Source organism: Acomys russatus, chromosome 27 (genome assembly GCF_903995435.1).
Source record: "Acomys russatus chromosome 27, mAcoRus1.1, whole genome shotgun sequence".
Taxonomy (NCBI): Eukaryota; Metazoa; Chordata; class Mammalia; order Rodentia; family Muridae; genus Acomys; species Acomys russatus.
Window position 1 is genome coordinate 16,961,251 of NC_067163.1, and position 22,905 is coordinate 16,984,155.

The window sequence follows — 22,905 nt, forward strand, 5'->3', positions numbered from 1 at the left end:
GTGGGAGGGGTTCTCCAGTCGCTGAAGCTCCACACTGCGCGTGCGCCGACGCCGGCGCTGTCGCTTAAGAAGCCGCTTGAGGCTGCCGGAGAGGAGTAACTAGGCAATCCCCCGGAAATGAGCTCCGTTCTGTCACCAGGACTGAGCCCGGTAGTTCCTCTGCCGCGGAGAGGTACGCGCCCCCTTTTCCCGGCGGCGAGCGTGTGCCAGGCCACGCCCCCGCATAGGCCCGCGGACGGGCGGGACCCCGCGCGGTAGGGACGCGGGGCCGCGCTCCTCCGCGCCAGGGTTGGGCTCCCCGCGCCGCCTTCCTCCGGAAGCCTGTGCTCAGCCCCGAATTGCCCGAACCGGCCCAGAGTCGCGGGGAGAAGGTGGAGCGGCTGACGTGGGCGCGTCTCGGTGGCTGTGGGCGGGTTGGGCCCCGCTGAGGAGAGCTCGCCGTTCCTCCTCGGAGCCCCCTCTCCCACAAAAACTTTACTCCAAGTGGGACAAGGTGGGCGGCGGTTCACCAGTGCGTAAGGACCCCGACTGTTCCTAAGGCCTGATTCTTGTGCTTGGAATTAGCTCCATTGAGGTGCATCCTTGTCCAAGTTTCGTTGTTGTTGTTTCTTTTTTTTTTTCTTCATACAGACATTGTAAGGTTTCATATACGGTTTTTAAATGGTGTGCAGAACAGTGCATAGGACGTACATGTTTGAGGAATATTAATAAAATGAATTGCCATATGCCCCAGAGTTCTTCCGTCCACACCATTTCTAGCCTGATATTTGTGACAGCCACCTTATTGCTTTCCCTTTTAGCTTTACCAGGTGAGTTTTACTTTGCTTTCGAACTCTTAGGAATGGACCCATCCATATTGTATTTTGGCTTTTAAATAATATTATCTGCAAATTCCCATGATTGCCTAGTATTCCGTTGTGTGAATACAGCCTTGTGCCTGGTCTACTGTTGATGTGCGCTTTGTTCCAGTTTAGGGTGTCTCAGAACAATGCTATAATAAACATTCTTCTACCTGGACCTTACTGCAAAGGTATTGATTGGCCTTTCCAAGACACTTAAGATACAAGATATATGATTTGGAGTCCTGGGAGATTTAAAAGGTGGATTCAAAAGGTAAGCGGAACTACCAGATCATGTAGGTTTTGACTTGGAGTGCTTCTGAAGTTCACGTCCCAGGATTCACCTTCATTTTGTTTTGCAGTCCTGGAGCCTTCTCCATGCCCATTAGAAGCTGGTTTTCTTACTGAGCCATTTAGAATTGCCAAAAAGCGTTGAATTTTTCTTTTGTCTTGTTGGTTTTTGGTTTTTTCAAGGCAGGGCTTCTCTGTGTAGCCCTGGCTGTCCTGAAACTCATTCTGTAGACCAGGTGGCCTCAAACTCACAGTGATCCTCCTGCCTCTGCCTCCTGCTGCTGGGATTACACAGGCATGCTCCACTTGGACTGGCTGCCTTGAGTTTTTATATTGATACTTTTATTGACTACTGTTTGATTACATATAATCGATCCCTTTACAGATGCAGACAGTCTTGGGCTGAGGATGTAGTGCTAGATTCATTATCCCAGCAAACATCAGGGCCTGAGTTCAATCCTTGGTACCAAAAATAAATAAACAATGAATCATAGCTGAAGTGTTCTCAAAGGTTTTTTGGGCAAACATTCTTCTTATAGGAGCAGAAATACCTTTAGAAATCCTAACTGGGGCCAGGTGGCGGTGGCGCATGCCTTTAATCCCAGCACTCGGGAGGCAGAGGCAGGTGGATCTCTGTGAGTTCGAGGCCAGCCTGGTCTACATAGTTCCAGGACAGCCAAGGTTACACAGAGAAACCCTGTCTTGAAAAACCAAAAAAAAAAAAAAAAAAAAAAAAAAAATCATAACTCTGAATCTCCTCTGCTTATGGCTTCTGTGTGGGTGCCTCCGGATCTTTGTCAGACTAGAGTTCCCACATTCCACTAAAATGTCCCTGTAGAACCTGTGCCACCTTTCAGTGACTAACAATTGTTAGGTAAGCAAATAGTATGTGTTACATTGACTTGGGCCTTGTCTTTGGTGGGGAGACCACAGCTGTAAGCTTTGCTGGAGGGACTCTGGTATCTGTGCAGTAACCGCCTTTACTCCAGCTGCTCAGGCTTTCAAGGCTTTGATACAGTTGATTTAAAGTATATCTTTTCAAGTCTGCAAGTCCAAGGTGCTTAATGCCTGATGTAGTGTTACTGGTTTATTTTGTGCTTGTAATTACTTCTCAGGACAGAAATTATAAAAAACAAAAAACTCTTTGAAAGTTAATTATAGAAGCCATATGACCATCAAGTTGCTACCTGAACTTGGGGGTGGGGAGGAGACCATTTTTCCTTGATTATGGGAAATTCTACAATTTTCTAATTTCTCTGATTTTTTTTCTCTGATGGGGCTCACCCCTACTCCTTTCCCTGACAGTGTTAGAAAAAGACCCAAGAGGGGTGAATTGAGACTTTTGTGAGCTGTCTTTGTAGGCCTTACTCGGTGGAGATTAGTTCTCAGCCACAGCAGGCTATGACTTCAGAGGAAGATGGTGCCATTCCAAATTTTGGATTTGGTTGTGAGAATACATGTCAGAAACAGGGGGAACATGTTTATGTCTTTCCACAATTAGACTTTATTGTCTAGCAATAAATACACCAGGTTCATAATTTGTTATGTAACCCCAGTTACCTTGGTAATCCAGCCAAGGCAAAAGTGGGTTCTTTTATTCCAGTCTTAATTAGTAACACTAACTCTCCTGTCGTATATCACAAGGCACAGATAGTCATGTATATCTATAGTTTACAATTAAAAAGGCTGAAGCAGAGTTTAGAAGATTTCAGAAAAGTGCTGAGAGAAACTGCACTGATAATGAGCCAGGGGTCAGGGTTTGAGAGTGCAGCTAGAGTCCAGTTGCAAGGCAGAAAGCCAAACCGAGTGTTCAGGGGAGAGTGGGGTGAACAGGCTGGGGAGCTGAGTAGGCTGTGCTGGTAATGGGTACAAACGAAGCTGAAATTGCAGGGACAGCTGGGGAGTCCTTTGCTTGTGGATCTTTGGTGCACATAGCAGGTGTCAGACCATAGGGGCTGAAGGGTGGGTAGTCCAGTGGTAGGTTCCCATTACTTTATTGAGTCCAGGTGAGAGAATTGCACTTTCCTTCATCTGGCATGTTGGATAAGTTCTTGCTCATGGTTTCCCTGATACGACTTTAATATGTCTTCTGTCCTTACACTCTAAAGGTGTAGCATGGGAGAAAGGAGTTAAGATAGCGGTAGTGACTCCGCTGGTGCATTTCGCTTGCAAAGCATAGCTTTCTCCGATTTTTTATTTTTGTCTTTTTGTTTTTTGGAGTCAGGGTTTCTTTACATAACTGTGGCTGTCCCGGAACTCACTATTTAGATCCAGCTGGCCCCCAAATCACAGAGATCTGTATGCCTCTACCTCCTGAGTGCTGGAATTACAGGCGGGCATCACCACACCCAGCCTACAAATACATAGTTTTTGAGACAGGTCTCATGTAGCCCAGGCTGACCTCCAAGTTCCTTTGTAACCAACTTCTGAACGTCCTGTCTTTACCTTCCCAGTATGTCTATGTGGTACGGGTAAAGGAACCCAGAGCTTTATGCATGCAAAACAAGCCCTCTGTCACCTAAGCTACGTCCCCAGCTCTGTCTTTAGGACCTTAACCACAGCCATGGCATTTGTAGCATTTCTAATTTTAAAAGAGCATACCTAATAAAGAAAAAGTCTTACCTGAATTCTTTACCTGTCCTTACGTTATTTCAAATGCCCTCCTCCCCCAGCTGCAGCTGGCAGGTCATTTGGCTGTTTTTGAACGGAAATAAAAGTAGAGGGTAGGTTCTCTCTGTCCCTCTCTCCCCGCCCCCTGTTTCCTTTTATGTAGTTTCACAATGGGAATTTGAAACCTGTCCTTAAAAAGTTCGAGGGCTATCAGGCTGGCACTCTGTGTGACGTTGATGAAACCTCCCTTGGTACATTTCTTCCACAAGAGGTAGTTTACTAGCAGCTAATTAAGATCCATTTCAAGGGTATTGGTTTTTCACACTCAGTATTTTCTTCTTAGGAGAGATTCACCAGATTAATGATTTGGGATAAAACTTTTGAGGCGGGTTTATGTATCCTAAGCTACTATTGGTTGTGTCTTGCTATGTTGCCAAATATGACACTGAACTTTTTGATCCTCCTATCTCTACCTCCCAAGTTCTGGGTTTCCAGGTGTGGCCCAGTCTATTTTGTGGTGAGGACTGAAACCTGGTTTATGAATGCTGGGCAAGCACTTTATCATCTGCTATAGATCCTCAGCCCTGGTTAACGCTTTCAGTGCAATAATGGACATAAAGGCAGAACTGCATTCATACTGTTCCATATTAACTGAATATCCCCAGCATTACCTGTGACTGACTACAGTGTGGCTGAGTTGTCTCCCCTCGTACTTGTAGCAGTATATGCATATATTGTGTAGCTGTATTGTACTTGTAGTAGTATATGTATATATTGTGTAGCTGTATTGTACTTGTAGCAGTATATGTATATATTGTGTAGCTGTATTGTACTTGTAGCAGTATATGTATATATTGTGTAGCTGTATTGTACTTGTAGCAGTATATGTATATATTGTGTAGCTGTATTGTACTTGTAGCAGTATATGTATATATTGTGTAGCTGTATTGTACTTGTAGCAGTATATGCATATATTGTGTAGCTGTATTGTACTTGTAGCAGTATATGCATATATTGTGTAGCTGTATTGTACTTGTAGCAGTATATGCATATATTGTGTAGCTGTATTGTACTTGTAGCAGTATATGCATATATTGTGTAGCTGTATTGTACTTGTAGCAGTATATGCATATATTGTGTAGCTGTATTGTACTTGTAGCAGTATATGTATATATTGTGTAGCTGTATTGTACTTGTAGTAGTATATGTATATATTGTGTAGCTGTATTGTACTTGTAGTAGTATATGCATATATTGTGTAGCTGTATTGTACTTGTAGTAGTATATGCATATATTGTGTAGCTGTATTGTACTTGTAGTAGTATATGCATATATTGTGTAGCTGTATTGTACTTGTAGTAGTATATGCATATATTGTGTAGCTGTATTGTACTTGTAGCAGTATATGTATATATTGTGTAGCTGTATTGTACTTGTAGTAGTATATGCATATATTGTGTAGCTGTATTGTACTTGTAGCAGTATATGCATATATTGTGTAGCTGTATTGTACTTGTAGTAGTATATGCATATATTGTGTAGCTGTATTGTACTTGTAGTAGTATATGCATATATTGTGTAGCTGTATTGTACTTGTAGTAGTATATGTATATATTGTGTAGCTGTATTGTACTTGTAGTAGTATATGCATATATTGTGTAGCTGTATTGTACTTGTAGTAGTATATGCATATATTGTGTAGCTGTATTGTACTTGTAGTAGTATATGTATATATTGTGTAGCTGTATTGTACTTGTAGTAGTATATGCATATATTGTGTAGCTGTATTGTACTTGTAGCAGTATATGCATATATTGTGTAGCTGTATTGTACTTGTAGTGTAGCTGTCATTTTCCTCTAGAATTTGGGAAGGAGTTTCACGTCTTCCTTATTCTTATTGTATATACAGTCTCAAAGTGATTCCTTTGGTCCATGTAGTTCAAGGAATTTTGAACCATAAGCTAAACTTCATTCAGGTTTGGCTAATAGCTTTCAAACTCCAAAGTTTTCATGAGTTCAATTGGTATTAGTAGAAACAGGAATGTCCTGCTGCCTAAGTGAATTCTGATTTTCAAATTACTAGTACGCTGAGCTGGGTAAGTCACTCACTGAGATCTGTGAACAGGGCATGTGCTGGGTAATGTCCTAGTTCTTGAGAGGACCATGCTTCCTCTCACATGCCAAGACAGAAGGGTGAGATCTACTTGAAGACTTTATTTGATACTGTGTTAGAAAAGAGCAACGGGAGTAGGAGAATATCTTCTTCCTTAGAGGAACTAAGCCTTTAGACAGCCAAAACAGCCAAACACAGAAGAAACATTTTGTTTGGAGCACCTGGAACTTACCATGTAACCCAAACTGACTTTAAACCTGCAGTGATCCTCCTGCCTTGGCCTCTGTAGAAGATTGCATTCAGTTTTGTAAAATCCTGGAGAGCAAACCCAGAACTTTGTGTATGGTAAGCAAGTATTCTACCAACTGAACTACCTCTCCAGCCCTGCAGAAAAAGTATTATAAAATTTTTTACTTTAAAAATATGGGTGATAAAATAAAGTAGTTGTTTTACTTAAAGAAAATATTATTTTGTCTTCCACAAATAATGATTTTGGCAAATTAAAAAACAAAGCAAAATAACAACAATAAAAACCTCACTAGTAGAGGAACTTTAACTGGAGTTGTACTTAATGGTACCTACATTTTTAAAGAGCATGCCATAAGGGTTATGTATGTTAGAAGTAAGCCATACTCAGCATTGCTTTTATCGATATATTTCATTTTCACCTCTTCATCTTTTAGACCTGTAATGGCCAAATACTACAGTGAAGTTCAAAGTTTGCAACAGGATGATTCAATTATAGAAGGAGTGAGTGATCAAGTACTTGTGGCAGTGGTGGTCAGTTTTGCTTTGATTGCTACTCTTCTTTATGCACTGTTCAGGTAAGACTAAAGGGCAAATGGCTTGAGGTGATATGTATTTCTAAATGTCAGTGACTCTAATTCTTCCTAGGAGCAGCTGGCTTCAGTGACTGTACATATGTACTAAAATATTCTATTCTCCATTGAACTTCAAATGCGACCACATTTTTTTCTGACTTACCTGGGAATATTTAAATTCATAGTTTCCATTCTGATTAAAATAGTAATAATTCCTATGTTTCTAGTTTCTAGTATTCTAGTTTAAAATTTTTTATAATTAAGCTTCCAGTTAGTAGCTGGGATGGATAATACATGCAAAATAGCTAAATGGAAAAAGTGAGACAAACAAACAAATGAAACAAAAAACTAACCAGTACTGCTCTCCTGGCCTAAGCCCATTCTTTTATTGTCACGATTTCTTGCTTCTGAATTTTCCATTGTACTTTTTAAGTGGTTATGTTCATGTCTTAGTTTGCTTTCTGTTACTGACCATAAGCAACTTGGGGAAAAGGATGTCTTTCTTCTTGTAGTTCTCAGGTTATATTTCATTACTGAGAGAAATCAGGAAAAGACTCAGGGCAGGAGCTGAAGCGGAGGCCGTGGAGGAGGACTGATTACTGGCTGGCTCCTCGTGGCTTGTTTAGCTTGCTTTCTTATACCATCCAGGACCAGCTGCCCAGGGTGGCTTGACCCCTACTGAGTTGAACATCAATTATTAAGAAAATGCCCTATAAGCTGGGCATGGTGGCACATGCCTTCAATCCCAGCACTTGAGAGGCAGAGGCAGGCAGATTGATGTGAGTTTGAAGCCAGCCTGGTCTATAAGGCAAGTCCAGGACAGCCAAAGCTACACAGAAAAATCCTGTCTTGGGGAAAGAAAAAAGAGAGTGAGAGAGAAAAGAAAAGAAAAGAAAAGAAAATATCCTATAGACTTTGCTACTAGTCGATATTTTTTGTTATTTTGTTTTTTTTTTTTTTTTTGCTACTGGTCAGTCTTATGGAGGCATTTTCTCAGTTAAGAGTCTCTTCCCAGCTACATAGAGGGTTCTGTCACGTTGACAAGAACCAACCAACACAGATAGTTTTGGTGTTTTTGCATTATATAAATTTAAACTTCTGATTTATTCCCTTTTCTTAAATATGAAAAATTAGGAGAAAGACCAAATTAGACGTGGAAAAGTATTCAGTTGTATTATATGTAGAACTACCTGTTTATTGTAAAGAAACTTTACAAAAATGTTAATTGTTCTATACATTACTTATTAGCTTTTATTAAACTCTTAAGATACTGGGCATCTGGATTTTATCATTTGCCATTTAAATCTGAAATCAGCTGATGGTCACAGATTTGGGAGGAAATTGTCACAGAGTAGCCTAGAATACACAATCCTGGAATTGGAGTGTAGTTGTACATCATCAATTACACTTGTTACACTATGTCACCAGTAGTCCTTTTTCTTTCTTTTAAAAAAAATTTATATATTTTAATGTATATGAATGCTCCATCTGCATGTATGCCTGCAGGCCAGAGGAGGGCATCAGAATTCATTATAGATGGTTGTGAGCCATCATGTGGTTGCTGGGAAATAAACTCAGGACCTTTGGAAGAGCAGCCAGTGCTCTTAACCACTGAACCATCTCTCCAGACCCCGTGTAGATCTTTTCCTAAAATTGAAAAAAAAAAAAAAAGTTATTTATTGGGCCAGGATGATGGATCAGTGGGTAAATACATTGCCATACCTGATGACTTGAGGTCAGTCAGTTCCAGAATCCACATGGTAGAAAAGAAGCAACTCCTGTAAGTTATACTCTGGACTCCACACATGTGCCATAGCAATGCACCCATACACATATGTAGACCACACACAAAATAAGTAAGTTTTAAATTTTTTAAATTGTTATTATGGGGCTGAGGGATGCCTGCCATGATGTGCATGCAGAAGTCAGAGGACAACTTTTTAGAGTTAGTTCTCTGTTTTCCCCTTGATGTGGGTTCTGCAGATCCAACTCAGGTCTGTGTCCACAGAGCCGGCTCACTGTGGTCGTCAGTTCTATGTCAGAAATTAGACTAACAAAGCAGATGGGCTATTCTGATTGATTTTTGCAAAATTTATTGCATTTTATCCAACAGAAATGTACAGCAGAACATTCATCCAGAAAACCAAGAGCTAGTCAGGGTGCTTCGAGAACAGCTTCAAACAGAACAGGTATGGTTATGCAGTATCTATATTTATATAAGGGGATGTTATAACTTCCTTTTATATGCAGTCGTGATAAGGCATTAGAAAATAACTTTTAAGAAACAGCAGCCTTTTTACTCCTTACATACATTATATTGTTCTACAGATAAGTACGTTTTCTTCTTTTGTGGGGGTTGGAGAGACATTAAGGCAGTCTCATGTATTCTGGTCTGGCCTGGAACTTTTTGGGTTAGTTGAGGATCTTGAACTCCTTCTTGCTGCCTCTACCTCTTTCTTAGTTACTTTTCTATTGCTGTGAAGAGACCAAGGCAACTTATAAAAGAAAGTACTTAATTGGGGGCTTGCTTACAGTTCAGAGTGTTAGTTCATTATTATGGTGGAAACATGGCAGCAGGCAAGCAGGCATGGCTCTGGAGCAGTAGCTGAGAGCTTACATCTTATCTATAAGTTAGAGGCAGAGTGAGAGAGACTGGACTTGGGGTGGGCTTTTGAAACCTCACTGCCCACTTTCAGTGACAAGGCCAAGTCTCCTAATCTTTCCGCAATCACTTGCACCAGCTAGAGACCTAGCATTCAAATTGTATACGAGTCCACGGGAACCATTCCCATTTAAACCACACCATAACCTCCCAAGTGCTGGAACCACTGGCAAGACACCAAACCCAGCAGCAAACTGACTCTTCCTAATCTATTACAGGTATATGCATGATTTTTAACTTGCTCTAAAAGAGAACAATTTTTTGTTTGTTGTTTATTTTAAAAAAGTATGCAGTTGACACCCTCCCCTCGCTTGTTTGAGACAGAATCATGTAGTTCTGGTTGGCCTGGAACTTGCTTTGTAGACCAAGCTGGCTTCAAATTCATAGAGACATACATGTCAAACTGTGTTTAAGAAAAAAGGTGGAGGCCATGTAGTTTAAATAAAATTATAATTTTGTAAGCTTGTCAGACTTTTCAAGATCTTAACTATTGTGTATATGTGATTTCTGTTTTGAGACATGTGTCTGTGTCCTCTCACCAGGATGTCCCTGCTCCTGTGCGACAGCAGTTCTACACTGAAATGTACTGTCCAATCTGCTTACATCAAGCCTCCTTTCCTGTTGAAACAAACTGTGGACATCTCTTTTGTGGTAAGCAAACAATACCATACTTGAAGTGACCAGCTCAAGACCTGTGTGAATTGCTAATGGGCTGGATTGCTGTTTGTTTGTTTGTTTGTTTTAAATTCCATCTATTTTCTGAGAAAAGTAGATTGCTTCTGGTGTCCTGCTCTAGTTGCCATCCAAATAATAATATATACAGATGCTAAATATGAAGGCAGGTGTGGTACACCTATACTCCTAGCACTCATGAGGCAGAGGCAGACAAATCACTGTCAGTTCAAGGCCAACCTGGTCTACAAAGTGAGTCTAGGATGGCCAGAGCTATCACACAGAGAAACCCTATCTCAAAAAACAAAAACAAAATACAGATGCTAAATATGCTACAGTCTGAGGATGTGTCTCAGTTGGTAGAGTGCCTGCCTATCATGCAAAAGCCTTGGGCTTGATCCCCAGGACTATATAAATCAGACATGGTAGTGCAAGCCTGAATCCTAGTACTCAGTGGAAGGAGAATCAGGAGTTCAAAGTCATCCTCAGCTAGAGAGCAAGTTCAAGATTAGCTTGGGTTCCATAAGAACCAATCTCAAAAAAAAAAAAAAAAAAAAGGTGTGTGGTTGTATATGTACATACATACAGACAGGTATTAAATCATAATTTATTTTCTATTTAGTGTGTTAGCATTTCTGGGTTCCAAGCTTTATAAAAAAAAATAAAGCTCAATAAACTTCTAAATCATTAGCAAAGTGTTTCTTTGAATAGTTCAAATTTACAAATAATATTATGGGTCTGCAGAGTCCTTCTTCGTGTGACCTTAAAGAATTGGAGACAGAGTGAGAAACCTAGAATACATGCCCACCGTCAGTCACTAAGGTTCCCCCGCCACCCCCACCACACATACCTAACATACACCAGAACACTGAATTATCTGTTGAAATTTATCATTCACCTTTGCCAAGGGAGGACAGTTCTCTCAGGAACTTTGCCCAGTGCTTCTCTGAGCTCCACTGATGATCTTTTGGCTTTTCTTTCTTTTTCATTTGTTTGTTTTGGTTTAGACTTTCTGGGGTAAGGTGCCATGGTATGTGTGCAGAGGTTAAAGGTTGACTCCATTGTGAGTTCTTGCCTTCTATCTTGTGACAGGGTTTCTTGTTCACGTCTGCATATGCTGAGCTACCTAGCCTACAGGCTTCTCCTGTGGTTGCACCCCATCTCTAGAGTGCTGAGGTTGCACATGTGGGCCACTCCATCCAGCCCCATGTGGTTTGTAGGGATCTGCACTCAGATCCTCAAGCTTCTGCAGCAAGCCTTTATTCATGGAGGCATCTGCCCAGCCCAGTTTCAGTCCTTGAATTGCCTTTTGGAAACGTTGAAGAACAGTAGAATAATCAAAAGATCAGATGGGGGAAGGAAATTACTGGCCATCAGGAGAGACAAAAATCTTGCTGCTCTCAAACCTGTGGTAGGTAGTCCTAAACCAGTGACACCCCCCCCCCCCCCCACCTTGCTCCTGCATCTAGACACAGCCTTAGTCATCCTTTGGGCAGGTGTTGGCAGTCTGTGAGGCTTGGCAGGCAAAATGAACTTATTTGCCAATTCAGGCTTAGCTAATTCACTGAGTGGATAATCCTGTCAATTGAAAGATGGCTGTATTGTGCTCTGCTTTTACCTCGGAGTCTGAGGTAATAGGGTAGATTGCTTCTGATAGCCTGCTCTACTTGTTAGGTACGTTTTTCTTTTGAGATGGGGATCATGTATCCTAGATTGGCCTCAAATGTGCTGTGTAGCCCAGGATGACCTTGAACTTCTGATCCACATTACCTTCCAGGTACTGAGATTTCAGGCATGCACTACCATGCTTAGTTTGTGTGCTGAGGAGGAGTGATAACCCAAGGCCTTGTGCATGCTAAGCTACCCCTCTAACAACTAAGCCCTATTACACACTTGCTTGCTTACTTACTTTATTTCAAAAGTAAAAAGCCTGTTACACAGTTTCTCAAAAAAGAATTTCTCTGGACATTAGATCAAGCATATTAATTGTTCAGTAATTCTTTTATGTAACATAATGTCTCTTCTCCATTACAGTAAATAGAATCATATCAGAATCATCTCATTTGCATCTACAATCTACACTGTTTAACTCTCTGTCAGGTCTGTGTGATTTTGCTCTCATTTTGCAGTTAAATAGATTCAGAGAGATTGTGACCCAGATGAAAGTTCAGTCATCTCTCACACCAGATGATTCTTAAATATCTTTTTCTTTGGAGGGAGAAAATTGAATAAGAAAATACCAAGCGTCTACTAGCAGATGAACTGAAGCATTTAATCTGCTGAGTCATAGTTTCAGTGAAGACAAATGGTGTTACATAATTTGCAAAATAAGGACACCCACACCCTAGTTGAGGAAAACATTGAGATTAAATGAATGTAGTGTCTGTCAAAGGAGGCTGAATTTTTGGGTGAAAAGGGCATAGATAAAACTTAGACATGTTATCAGATGAAAATAATAGCACTAATAGATTATTTTTTTCTTTTTGTGTATGTATACCTGTGTATATATGCACATGTGTGCATATTTATATGAGTAGAGGTTCATGTATTTGTGTGGGCATACATGTGTGTGCATGTATGTTTAGGTCAGAGGCTGGTGTTGGCTGTCACCATCTTAATTTTTTGTTGTTTGTTTTTTGAGACAGGGTCTATGTTTTTTGAGACAGGGTCTATTAATGTAGCTCTGACTGTCCTAGAACTCACTGTATAGACCAGGCTGACCTTAAAAGCAGAGATCCACCTACCTCTGCCAACCTAACGCTGAGAATAAAGGTGTGTGCCACAACACCTGGCTTACTGCAGTTTGTTAGTCTACCTGCCCCATAACCCCCAACCTGGAGTTCAGTGGTTAGATTAGATGGCCACAGTCCTAATGATGTAGCCTTCACACTGGGGTTACAGACGCATGCCACTGTACCTGGCTTTTATATTGAGGCTGCAGGTCCAAACTCAGGAACTAATCCAGCTCCCTAACCTCCTGGCTTTTGTCTTACATGGCTCTGGGGACAAGTACTTTAACAGCCAAGCTATCTCTACTGCCCTAAGTTTTGCTTTCATATAAGTTGGGTGTGAAATTAGAATGCACAAAGTACTTAAACTGTGTAATTAACACAGGACTCCATGAAGGTATAGGCATGAGGTAATTTGTTTAGCTTTTAAATTCAACATGAAGTTAGTGAGTTGGTCGTTCCCTAATTTGGTCAGCTTCTGCTAATCCAAGTGGTTGCTCACCATTGTTTTCACAAACCATTCCTTTCTGCTTTAACTCTTGTTTATAAAGAACAGAAGTGTCCAAACCTTAGCTATTCTACAGAGTGCAAGTGCTGTACTCAGGTTGCCATCTTTATGTACCCCTCTATTTACTTGTTTTCATTTAACATTGCACAGTTTAAGATTTAGCTGTCTTCTGACCGATTTGAGTATGTCACTTTGGTTTCCACAATTGGATTGTTGTTGTTTCTTCTAAATTCTGGCCAGGGTAAGGGACATGGACTGGGAACTTAGCCCAGTTAGTAGAGTACTTGCCTAGAATACACGAGGCCTCTGTTTTGCCCTTCAAATGCATCAGACAGTAAAAATGTTTCTTCATGTTGCTGGATTGAAGTTAAGTCTTTATTTACTGAGTATTCCTACCACTTTTGATGTCATATGAATTCTTCTTTCAAGCAGGGTTGCCCTCTGTGGTGGCTTTGTTGTTCATGAGTGTATAGGCATTTATGTATGTGTGTGTGTTCATGTGAGCATACAAGTGTGTGGGTGCTTGTGGAGGCCCATGTCAATGTTAGGTATTGGTCCTCAAAATACCTTCTACCTTTCCCTTTTGTGTGTGTGTGGTGGTATGGGTGTGCATGTATGTGGTGGTTGACTTCCTCAGTCACGCCCTAGTTTGAGGAATGCTTTAGTGTTGAGATAGACTGTCACTCTACCTGGAGGTTGCTCTTTTGGATAGACTGGCTAGCCATCAAGGCCCAGGAATATTACCATCTTTTCTGCTTTGGAATCACAGGCACAGATTGCAGAACCTAGATTCAAACAGCAATGAACAAAATGAACATGGGTGCTGGGATCAAAATCAAGTCCTCATACTTGCTCTGACTTTACATTACTTAGCCAAACTCCCCAGCGGGGAGTGTCCTCTTACTGTCATGGAGCTTTCTAGGTAGGCTAGGCTGGTTGACCAGTGAGCCCTGGGGATCCGCCTGTCTCTGCCTCCGCAGTACTGGGATCACATGCGTGCCACCATGTCCAACTATTTTCCATTGGTTCTTGGGAACTTACTGAGGTTCTCATGTTTGTACAGCAAAGACTTTACTAATTGAGCCGTCTCCGGCCAGCCTCATGAATATCACCTAGTGTAATGAGTACTGCAAATATTAAACTAGGTTATACATTTTACCAAGGAAACCCAGTACAGTAACTTGGTTTTCAGTTTTTAGAGTGGCAGGGAGGAAGGATCTCAGGTAGCCTAAGCTGGTCTTGAACTTGCTATGTAGTTGAAGTTGATCTTAAACTATGACCTCTCATCAACCTCCCAAGTGAAGGTATTGTAGCTACCACATCTCATTTAATTTGGCTTTCTAAACCCTTGTTATTGTTGAGACAGGCTCTTACTGGGTAGCCCAAGGTGCCCACTAACTTCAAATCCAGGTTTCTGTGCTTCCTAAGTGCTGGGATTCTAGGTATGTTACCACATCCTGCTGGTTCAGTGAACTCCTTAAAATCTGTATTGTTTCAAATACATCAAATTCGGAACAAAAAGTATCTGACTGTCATATTTAGCATTGTGTATTTTACATAGGGAACTATTTTCTATGAGGCCTCAGTAACTGAGGTGATTAATATTTGCTTTTTATTGTATAAAAATGTTCATTGCTTAGCTAGTAGCTGAACTGACTTTTTTTTTTTTTTTTTTAATGTTTAGGAATGTTTGCCAGATTTTAATTTACCTGAAAATTTGGTTGGATGAAGTAAAATTTTTTTTCAAAAATATGTAGTAAACAATGTAATAAAACGATATTTTAAGGGAGGTAATGCTGTTAAATAGTTGAAACTTGACCAGCACACAAGGGCTTTAAAGCTTCATTGTTGATAAGTTTCTTATTCCACTAGGTTCCTGCATAATTGCATACTGGCGATACGGGTCCTGGCTTGGTGCAATCAGTTGCCCTATCTGTAGACAAACGGTAATGTTCTCTGTCTCTATATTTATCTCACGTATCTTATTCACACATATTAGGTTTTTGTTTTAAAATGTTTTATTTATGTGTTTGTGCCTGAGTGTATGTATGTGCAGCCTGTGTGCGTGAGAGTCCTTGCTTAGAGGTCAAAAGAAGGGATTTGATCCCTCGAACTTAAGTTATGAGTGACTATGAGCTACCATATTGGTGCTGAGAACAGAACCCTGGTCGTCTGCAAGAGCAGTAAGCTTTCTTAATCACCTAATCACTGCCCAGCATTACTAGCTTTAAATTCAGTTATTTTTTTCAGCCAAACTTCATTTTTATCTACTGTATCTGACTTTACTAAATTTTTTTATAAATACATTTTATTTTATTTATTTTTTTTTTATTCTTGTTACATCTCAATGTTTATCCCATCCCTTGTATCCTCCCATTCCTCCTCCCCCCCCATTTTCCCATTATTCCCCTCCCCTATGACTGTTCCTGAGGGGGATTACCTCCCCCTATATATTCTCATAGGGTATCAAGTCTCTTCTTGGCTACTTGCTGTCCTTCCTCTGAGTGCCACCAGGTCTCCCCCTCCAGGGGACATGGTCAAATGTGAGGCACCAGAGTACGTGAGAAAGTCGTATCACACTCTCCACTCAACTGTGGAGAATATTCTGACCATTGGCTAGATCTGGGAAGGGGTTTAAAGTTTACCGCCTGTATTGTCCTTGGCTGGTGCCTTAGTTTGAGCGGGACCCCTGGGCCCAAATCTACCTATCATATTGTTCTACTTGTAGATTTCTAGGACCCTCTGTATCCTTTTATTTTGCTATTCTCCCATGCGTCTCTCATTTAGAGTCCCAATAGGATGCCTTCCCCTCTGTCCCAGTTTCCTGGTAAGTGAAGGCTTTCGTGGGACATGCCCCTTGGGCTAGTATGCAGATATAAGTGAGTAGATACCATTTGACTCTTTCTGCTTCTGGGTTAACTCACTCATTATGATCATTTCTAGCTCAATCCATTTATCCACAAATTTCGGGAATTCCTTGTTTTTAATAGCTGAGTAGTATTCCATAGTATATATGTACCACAGTTTCTTTATCCACTCTTCTACTGAGGGACACTTAGGCTGTTTCCATGTTCTGGCTATTATGAATAAGGCTGCTATGAACATGGTTGTATAAATACATTTAAAAAAATTGTTAAGGTATCATAAAAAGTGAATTGCCTGAAATCCTACAGTTGTAGTGAAAAGCAAATGATTGAGTTTGTCCTAATTCCTAAGCCTTTGTTGTATGATCAGCAAAGGACTAAATTAACTAGATAATCACATGACAGCATATCTCATGCATACTGTTCTCTTTTGGAAAAATATGTTCTTCCTTTTAAAAGTATTTAAATTACTCCATTTTCTTTGAACTTACTGATGAAACCACACAGGTTATTTTTACATTGTATATATATTGTTTGTTCTAGTTGTCATTTCCTCTTTACTGTTGGAGCAGGAGAGCCAGATTTTCTTCTTGTTTTCCTTTTTTTTTTCCCCTGTAGTCCCAAACTCTACATCATTCACTCTTTACTTTTTCTCACGTGATTAGAAGTTGGCTTTTCCCCCTCACATTGTTTCTGTGTCTTACTTGATGTCTGACATGGGCAATCAATCTGCCATACACAGATTGCCAGTAGTTCTTACCTTTTGCCAGAAACATTGAGTTCCACACCTCTTAGCCAGCGTTCTATTGCTGTGAAGAGACACCATGACCATGGCAACTTTTATAAAGGAAAGTGTTTAATTGGGGCTGGCTTACAGTTTCAGAGGTTTGGTCCACTGTCATCATGACAGGAAGCTTGATGGCACGCAGGCAGATAAGGTGCTGGAGAAGGAGCTGAGAGTTCTGCATCCAGATCCGAAGGCAGCAGGGAGACAGACACACTCTGGGCCTGGCCTGAGCATTTGAAACCCCAAAGCCCACCCCTAGCGACACACTTCCCCCAACAAGGCCACACCTCCTAATTCCTGTCAAGCAACACCACTCCCTAACAACCAGACATTCAAATATATGGGCCTGTGGGCACCATTCCTATTCAGACTCCCACAGCACACACAGGCCCTCTTTTTGACTTTACCTGTGGCTTTCCTTGACCTTAGCTGTGGCTTTCCCAGAGTGTGTTTGTTGTACTAAAAACTGAATAGGCATTAGTGAGGTTATGAAGGTATCTCAGTGGGGTAGCACCTGGAAGCAAGACTGTAGAAAGTGCTGCTGTACCTCCTGTTTCACTGGGCAAACGGCCATGGAACTAACACACAGGCTGCTGTCTCTGACTACAGCTCACCTGTCACTCCTCTCTGTACATGAACTTTTTTTATTAAGATTAAAAAAAAAAAAAAGATTTATTTTATTTATTTATTTACTATATGTATAGTGCTCTTCCTGCCTGTACATGTGCAGGCCAGAAAAGGGCATCAGATCACGTTAAAGATGGCTGTGAGCCACCAAGTGGTTTCTGGGAATTGAACTCAGGACCCCTGGAAGAGCAGCCATTGCTCTTAACCTCTGAGCCATCTCTCCAGCCCCCACATTAACTTTCAGAACACTCCCACCAGTATTTCAGGACTTTTCTTCATTCTTCAGGTTTGCTAAGAATCTCAGGGAAAATTTCATTCTTGATACCACCTGCAATTCCATACAACATGCTGTGTGACATCTTGGCCTCCCTGTTTCTCTTGTAGATGTTAAGTCGCTCATAGTGAAATTGTGTCATCTTTTTTTCCATGTCTGCGTACTACTAACAGTGCCTAGCTCACCATGGGTGTGCAGTTGTAGTTAGTGAAGGGATTATATTCATTCATTCATTCATTTACCAAAGGTTTTATTAACTTATTTTGTATCTGAGTGCTCTATCTGCATGTACACCTGCATCGCAGAAGAGGGCATGAGAGGATAGTGATGGTTGTCAGCCACCATGTGGTTACTGGGAATTGAACTCAGGACTTTTGGAAGAGCAGACAGTGGTCTTAACCTCAGAGCCATCTCTCCAGCCCCATTCATTTGTTTGTTTGTAGCAGGGTCTCACTGTGCAGCCCTGGCTGTCTTGGAACTTACTATGTAGACCGGCGGGCTAGCCTTGAACTCACAGAGATCTGGCTGCCTCTGTCTCACAAGTGCTGGAATTAAAGATGTGCGCCACCATTCCTGGCAAGATTGCATTAAGAAAACAAAACAAAACAAAACCAAACAATTCACACTCTAAACACTTAATATTAGCTTTTAGAAAAGAAGATACAAGAAGGAAAAGGCCATAAATCATGATTAAAGCTCTTAAGATTTGACTTGACTGTCCTGACATTTAAGGGCTAATTTTGCCAGAGATTTAAAATTATTGCTTTATTTTAGAGACTACATTTCTGTTAACAAATCTGTGAAGGAATCACTTTGTCTGCTGTTCATACCACTTAGTCACTCCTTCATTTAATTGTTTGGAAAATATCTGATTAGTGGTTTTCTTGACTTGAGGAAGGATAGAAACATCTAGAATGATTTAAAACTAAACCTTTAAAAAAGATTTATTTATGTACTATGAATATATGAATATGAATACTCTGCATATACACCTGTAAGTCAGAAGAGGGCACTGGATCCCATTATAGATGGTTATGAGCCATTATGTAGTTCTTGGGAATTGAACTCAGAACCTCTGGAAGAACAGCCAGTGCTCTTACCCACTGACGCATCTCTCCAGTTCAACTAAACCTGTTTTTAGTCCCTTCCATTTTATCTCATTATATTTATCAGTGATTATTTTTTTATAGGTTGTTACGTTCTTAGCTATACATATTTTTCGAAGTCCTTATATTGTCCTGAGGCAACCATGTGCCATCTTTACCATGATCATGAAAGTAACAAGACTAATCTTTGTTTGGCAATAGGACCAAGAATGGCTGGGCGAGGTGGCACGTACCTATAACCCCAGCACTCAGGGAGACAGAGGCAGGCCAATCTCTGTGGTTTCAAAGCTGGTCTGGTCTACAAAGTGAGTCTGGGGCAGTCAAGGCTACACAGAGTAACCCTGTCTTGGAAAAGGGGGAAAAAGTACCAAGACTTATATCTGCTTATTAAAAAAAGGATTGGTGCTTCAGAGAGTCAAGCCATGTAAGACTGGAATTTCTGTATTATGATAGCACTCAAAGACATGTCAAATGTGAATAAAATGAGTCATTCAGAAATGCTTATTTTTTCCTCTGAAAATAATAGGTTTATATATATATATATATTTTAAACTTTTTTGAAGATTTATTTATTGTATATGAGCGCTCTATTTGCATAGATACCTGTATGCTGGAGGAAGAGGGCATTAGATCACATTACAGATGGTTGTGAGCCACCATGTGGTTGCTGGGAATTGAACTCAGAACCTCTGGAAGAGCAGACAGTGCTCTTAACCGCTGAGCCATCTCTCCAGCCCCAGGTTTATATTTTTAATGTCACTTTGTTACTGAAGGTTTTCCTATCACCTTTTATCTCCAAGTAAGTTTTTCCAGAGAACTATGGATTTTAGCACCTGATGTGAACAGGAAAATATTAGCATAAGTGTTTAGATATGGAGCCAGTTTTATCTTGGAGGAATTAAATGTAATTACTTACTTGTTCCCTTGTGTTGCCTTTATTTAAAGGAGTAAATGAAATACACTTTCAGAAGCTTTTCTCATTCTCTTAAACAGCACAAAGTAAAAAATAATAATGTGCAGAAGTTGTAACAGCTTTTTCCTGTAACACGCAGGTAACTCTACTCCTAACAGTATTTGGTGAAGATGATCAGTCTCAGGATGTTGTAAGATTGCGTCAAGAGGTTAATGACTACAACCGGAGATTCTCAGGGCAGCCTAGATCTGTAAGTAATGTTATAGCAAAAAAGTCAGAGAGCTGTTATACTTCTTTTGTAAACTAAGATTTACCAACCAGCTCCTAGACTATTAAATCTTATGTCTTTTGGGCCAAGTTTTAACCTTCTTCATTGTCAGTCACTAGCTTTCCTGGTGGCCACAATTTTTTATTTTTGATACAAGGTCTGACTAGCCCTGGCTTGTCTGGAACTTGATATATAGAGTAGGCTAGCCTTGAAGTCAGAGGTCTACTTCCTCCTGCCTCCCAAGCACTGGGATTAAGGGCATGTACCACCATGATCAGTTCCTTTGCTGTTTTGACATAGCACTAGAAAAGAAAAAGGAAGTGTTCATGTACACGAGGCTGTATGTGCGCTGTATGGCGTAGGTGTCTGTGGAGGCTTTAGAGGAGGCTTCAGAACCTCAGGGACTGGCGTGCTGACTGTGAGCCACCCAATGTGCGTGTGCGAAACGGAACCTAGGTCCTTTTACATAGGTCCTCTAGGGACAGCTGTGGAATATGGCAGCCCTCTAACCTACATATGTGCACACACACACACACACACACTTTAGTGTCTTTTCAATGTAGAATACCAAGGCCTGATGGTGCAGACATGTGATCCTAGACATTTGGGCAGCCGGGGAAGGAGGATCACAAATTCAAGGCCAGTGTGAGCAATTTGGTGAGATGCTCTGAATAAAAGGTGAAAGAAGATCTAGTGATATAACTCAGGACAGAACACTTGTCTACAAAGGCCTTCAGTTCAATCCCCAGTTATAAGGCTTTGCCATAGTCTGGCCTTTATTATTTATTTATTGTTATTACATAGCCCTTTTCTGTGTAGTATCTCTTTAGTTCTTAGTAATTCTTCTGGGTAATTAAATGCTCAGTTGTTAAATTATCTCCCGACCATTAGAAAGTTGTATTCCAAGGTCACTTGACCTGATAATTGATTGCTTCTGAATCTAACCCAGATATATTGATAGTAAATTTGACACTTGGGAACAAATCTCAGACTATAAGCATATATACATATACATATATATGTAAATTTGTTGAGACAGGGTCTCGTTCTGTAGCATAGGCTGTTGTTGAGCCATTATTGGTCCTCCTGCCTTGCAGCTTCCTGATACTGGGAATTACAGGTGTGAGCCACCATTCCTGGCCTCTAGTTTCTTGGCTTATTTTGTTAAGTCAGATTATTGATAACTTGAGTTTTGCATGACTTTAGGCTTAGAACCACTTACCTGAAATGCTTGAGACCAGAGTTTTCAGATTTAAGAGCATTTGCATGGATTTTTACAAACAGAGCCTCCCAAATTTGAAAGTCATAAATTTGACATGTTCTTAAATCCAAAACTTTTTGGCTCCAAAGCTTTAGACTTTATGTTTCAGAACACTTTAAATTCTGTAGCGTTTTAACTATCAGACTTTCAGATGATGTTTTCAATCTATGTCCCACATTTTAAGCATGTTGACACATTGTTTTTCAGTTATCCATATTAAGGCCTGATTTATAAAAATCTAGTACCTAAATTATTTTTAAATAAAATGCTTAGTTGGAAAGTCTGGTATTAAGTGTGTAAAGTGCCTTAATTTATCTTAACTGAATCTGTGCATTGTAGAAAATTAACTTCATATTACAGATGTTGAATCATGGTGCTCGTTTTTCCTCCTCTAGATTATGGAAAGAATCCTGGACCTCCCCACCTTGCTGAGACATGCACTCAGGGAAGTGTTTTCAGTTGGGGGTCTCTTCTGGATGTTCCGCATTAGGATAATGCTTTGTTTAATGGGAGCCTTTTTCTATCTAATATCACCTCTAGATTTTGTACCTGAAGCCTTGTTTGGAATTCTGGGCTTTCTAGATGATTTCTTTGTTATCTTTTTGTTGCTTATCTACATCTCTATTATGTATCGAGAAGTGATAACCCAAAGACTAACTAGATGAAAAAAATTAGTTTACTAGAATATCTGAGCTTATATGTAAAATCAAACAAAAGGATCCATGGCAATATCAATCACCCAAATATTATCTTACATGCTTAAAACATTTGGCTATCATCTGACAAATGCCTAGCAATATACAACTGGAATTTTTACATACCACAGGTTCTCGTGCTAAGATCAGATTTATAGTGATCTACAGTCTTATCTCAATTCTGCGTCATCTGTAAAAAAGTATGAAACCAACCAAAAAGGGATACTTTGTTGTTTTCCTTTTCTCCAAATTACTTAGCTTAAATACATACTCCAATATTGCTGAATGTACAAATCCTCCTCCTCATTGGCACCCGTACAATAATAGAAAAATTTGAAACTTATCTTAATATTTTTGTTAAAGTAAAATATTGTATGATTCTAGGGAAACGTCATTGTCTCAGTGTTTGCTAAGCTTTGTGGACTTGGAGCAGCTCTGCTTTTTCATTTTTGTATAATTCTTTGTGATCAACTGAAAATGAAAGAAACTTGAACCTCATGATTGACTACATTTCAGTCTATAGAACACAAACCAATAGGAGAATTAATGAAGTGAAAAACAACATGTATCTCAAGGAGGCACCTTTGACATTCAGTTGTGACAATAAACCAAGAGTTTGGCCTTTTCACAGAAACAAATACAAAAATAAGTTGTAGCCAGCTATGGTGGCTTTATACTTGTAATTTCTGCATTGAGGAAGCTGAGGTACCTCAGTGGGTAAAGGTGCCTGCTGCCAAGCCTGATGACCTGGTTTTGACCTTGGTCTCACACAGTGGAAGGACAACAGATTCTGCAAGTTGTCCTCTGATCTTCACATGTGCATTGTGGCCCATGTGTTAGTACATACACACAAAGTAAAATAAAT

General features: G+C 40.3%; 1 protein-coding gene across 1 annotated transcript; it reads left to right on the forward strand.

The window, feature by feature from the left end:
• The first annotated feature begins 17 nt into the window (after positions 1-17).
• Rnf170 (ring finger protein 170) lies at positions 18-22,844 on the forward strand. The gene is made up of 8 exons (XM_051169968.1): positions 18-172; positions 970-1,113; positions 6,537-6,677; positions 8,788-8,863; positions 9,879-9,987; positions 15,118-15,191; positions 19,956-20,066; positions 21,741-22,844. Exons 3-8 carry the CDS (start codon positions 6,544-6,546, stop codon positions 22,008-22,010), a joined length of 774 nt encoding a protein of 257 aa, XP_051025925.1. The 5' UTR covers positions 18-172; positions 970-1,113; positions 6,537-6,543; the 3' UTR covers positions 22,011-22,844.
• Positions 22,845-22,905: the final 61 nt, after the last annotated feature.

What these genes read in the sequence shown, in the direction of transcription:
- Rnf170 (XM_051169968.1), top strand. Translation starts at nt 6,544, where the DNA reads ATGGCCAAATACTACAGTGAAGTTCAAAGTTTGCAACAGGATGATTCA. An exon ending in CTTCTTTATGCACTGTTCAG is followed by an intron (nt 6,678 to 8,787) that starts GTAAGACTAAAG and finishes TTTATCCAACAG; the next exon opens with AAATGTACAGCAGAACATTC. An exon ending in CTGTGGACATCTCTTTTGTG is followed by an intron (nt 9,988 to 15,117) that starts GTAAGCAAACAA and finishes TTATTCCACTAG; the next exon opens with GTTCCTGCATAATTGCATAC.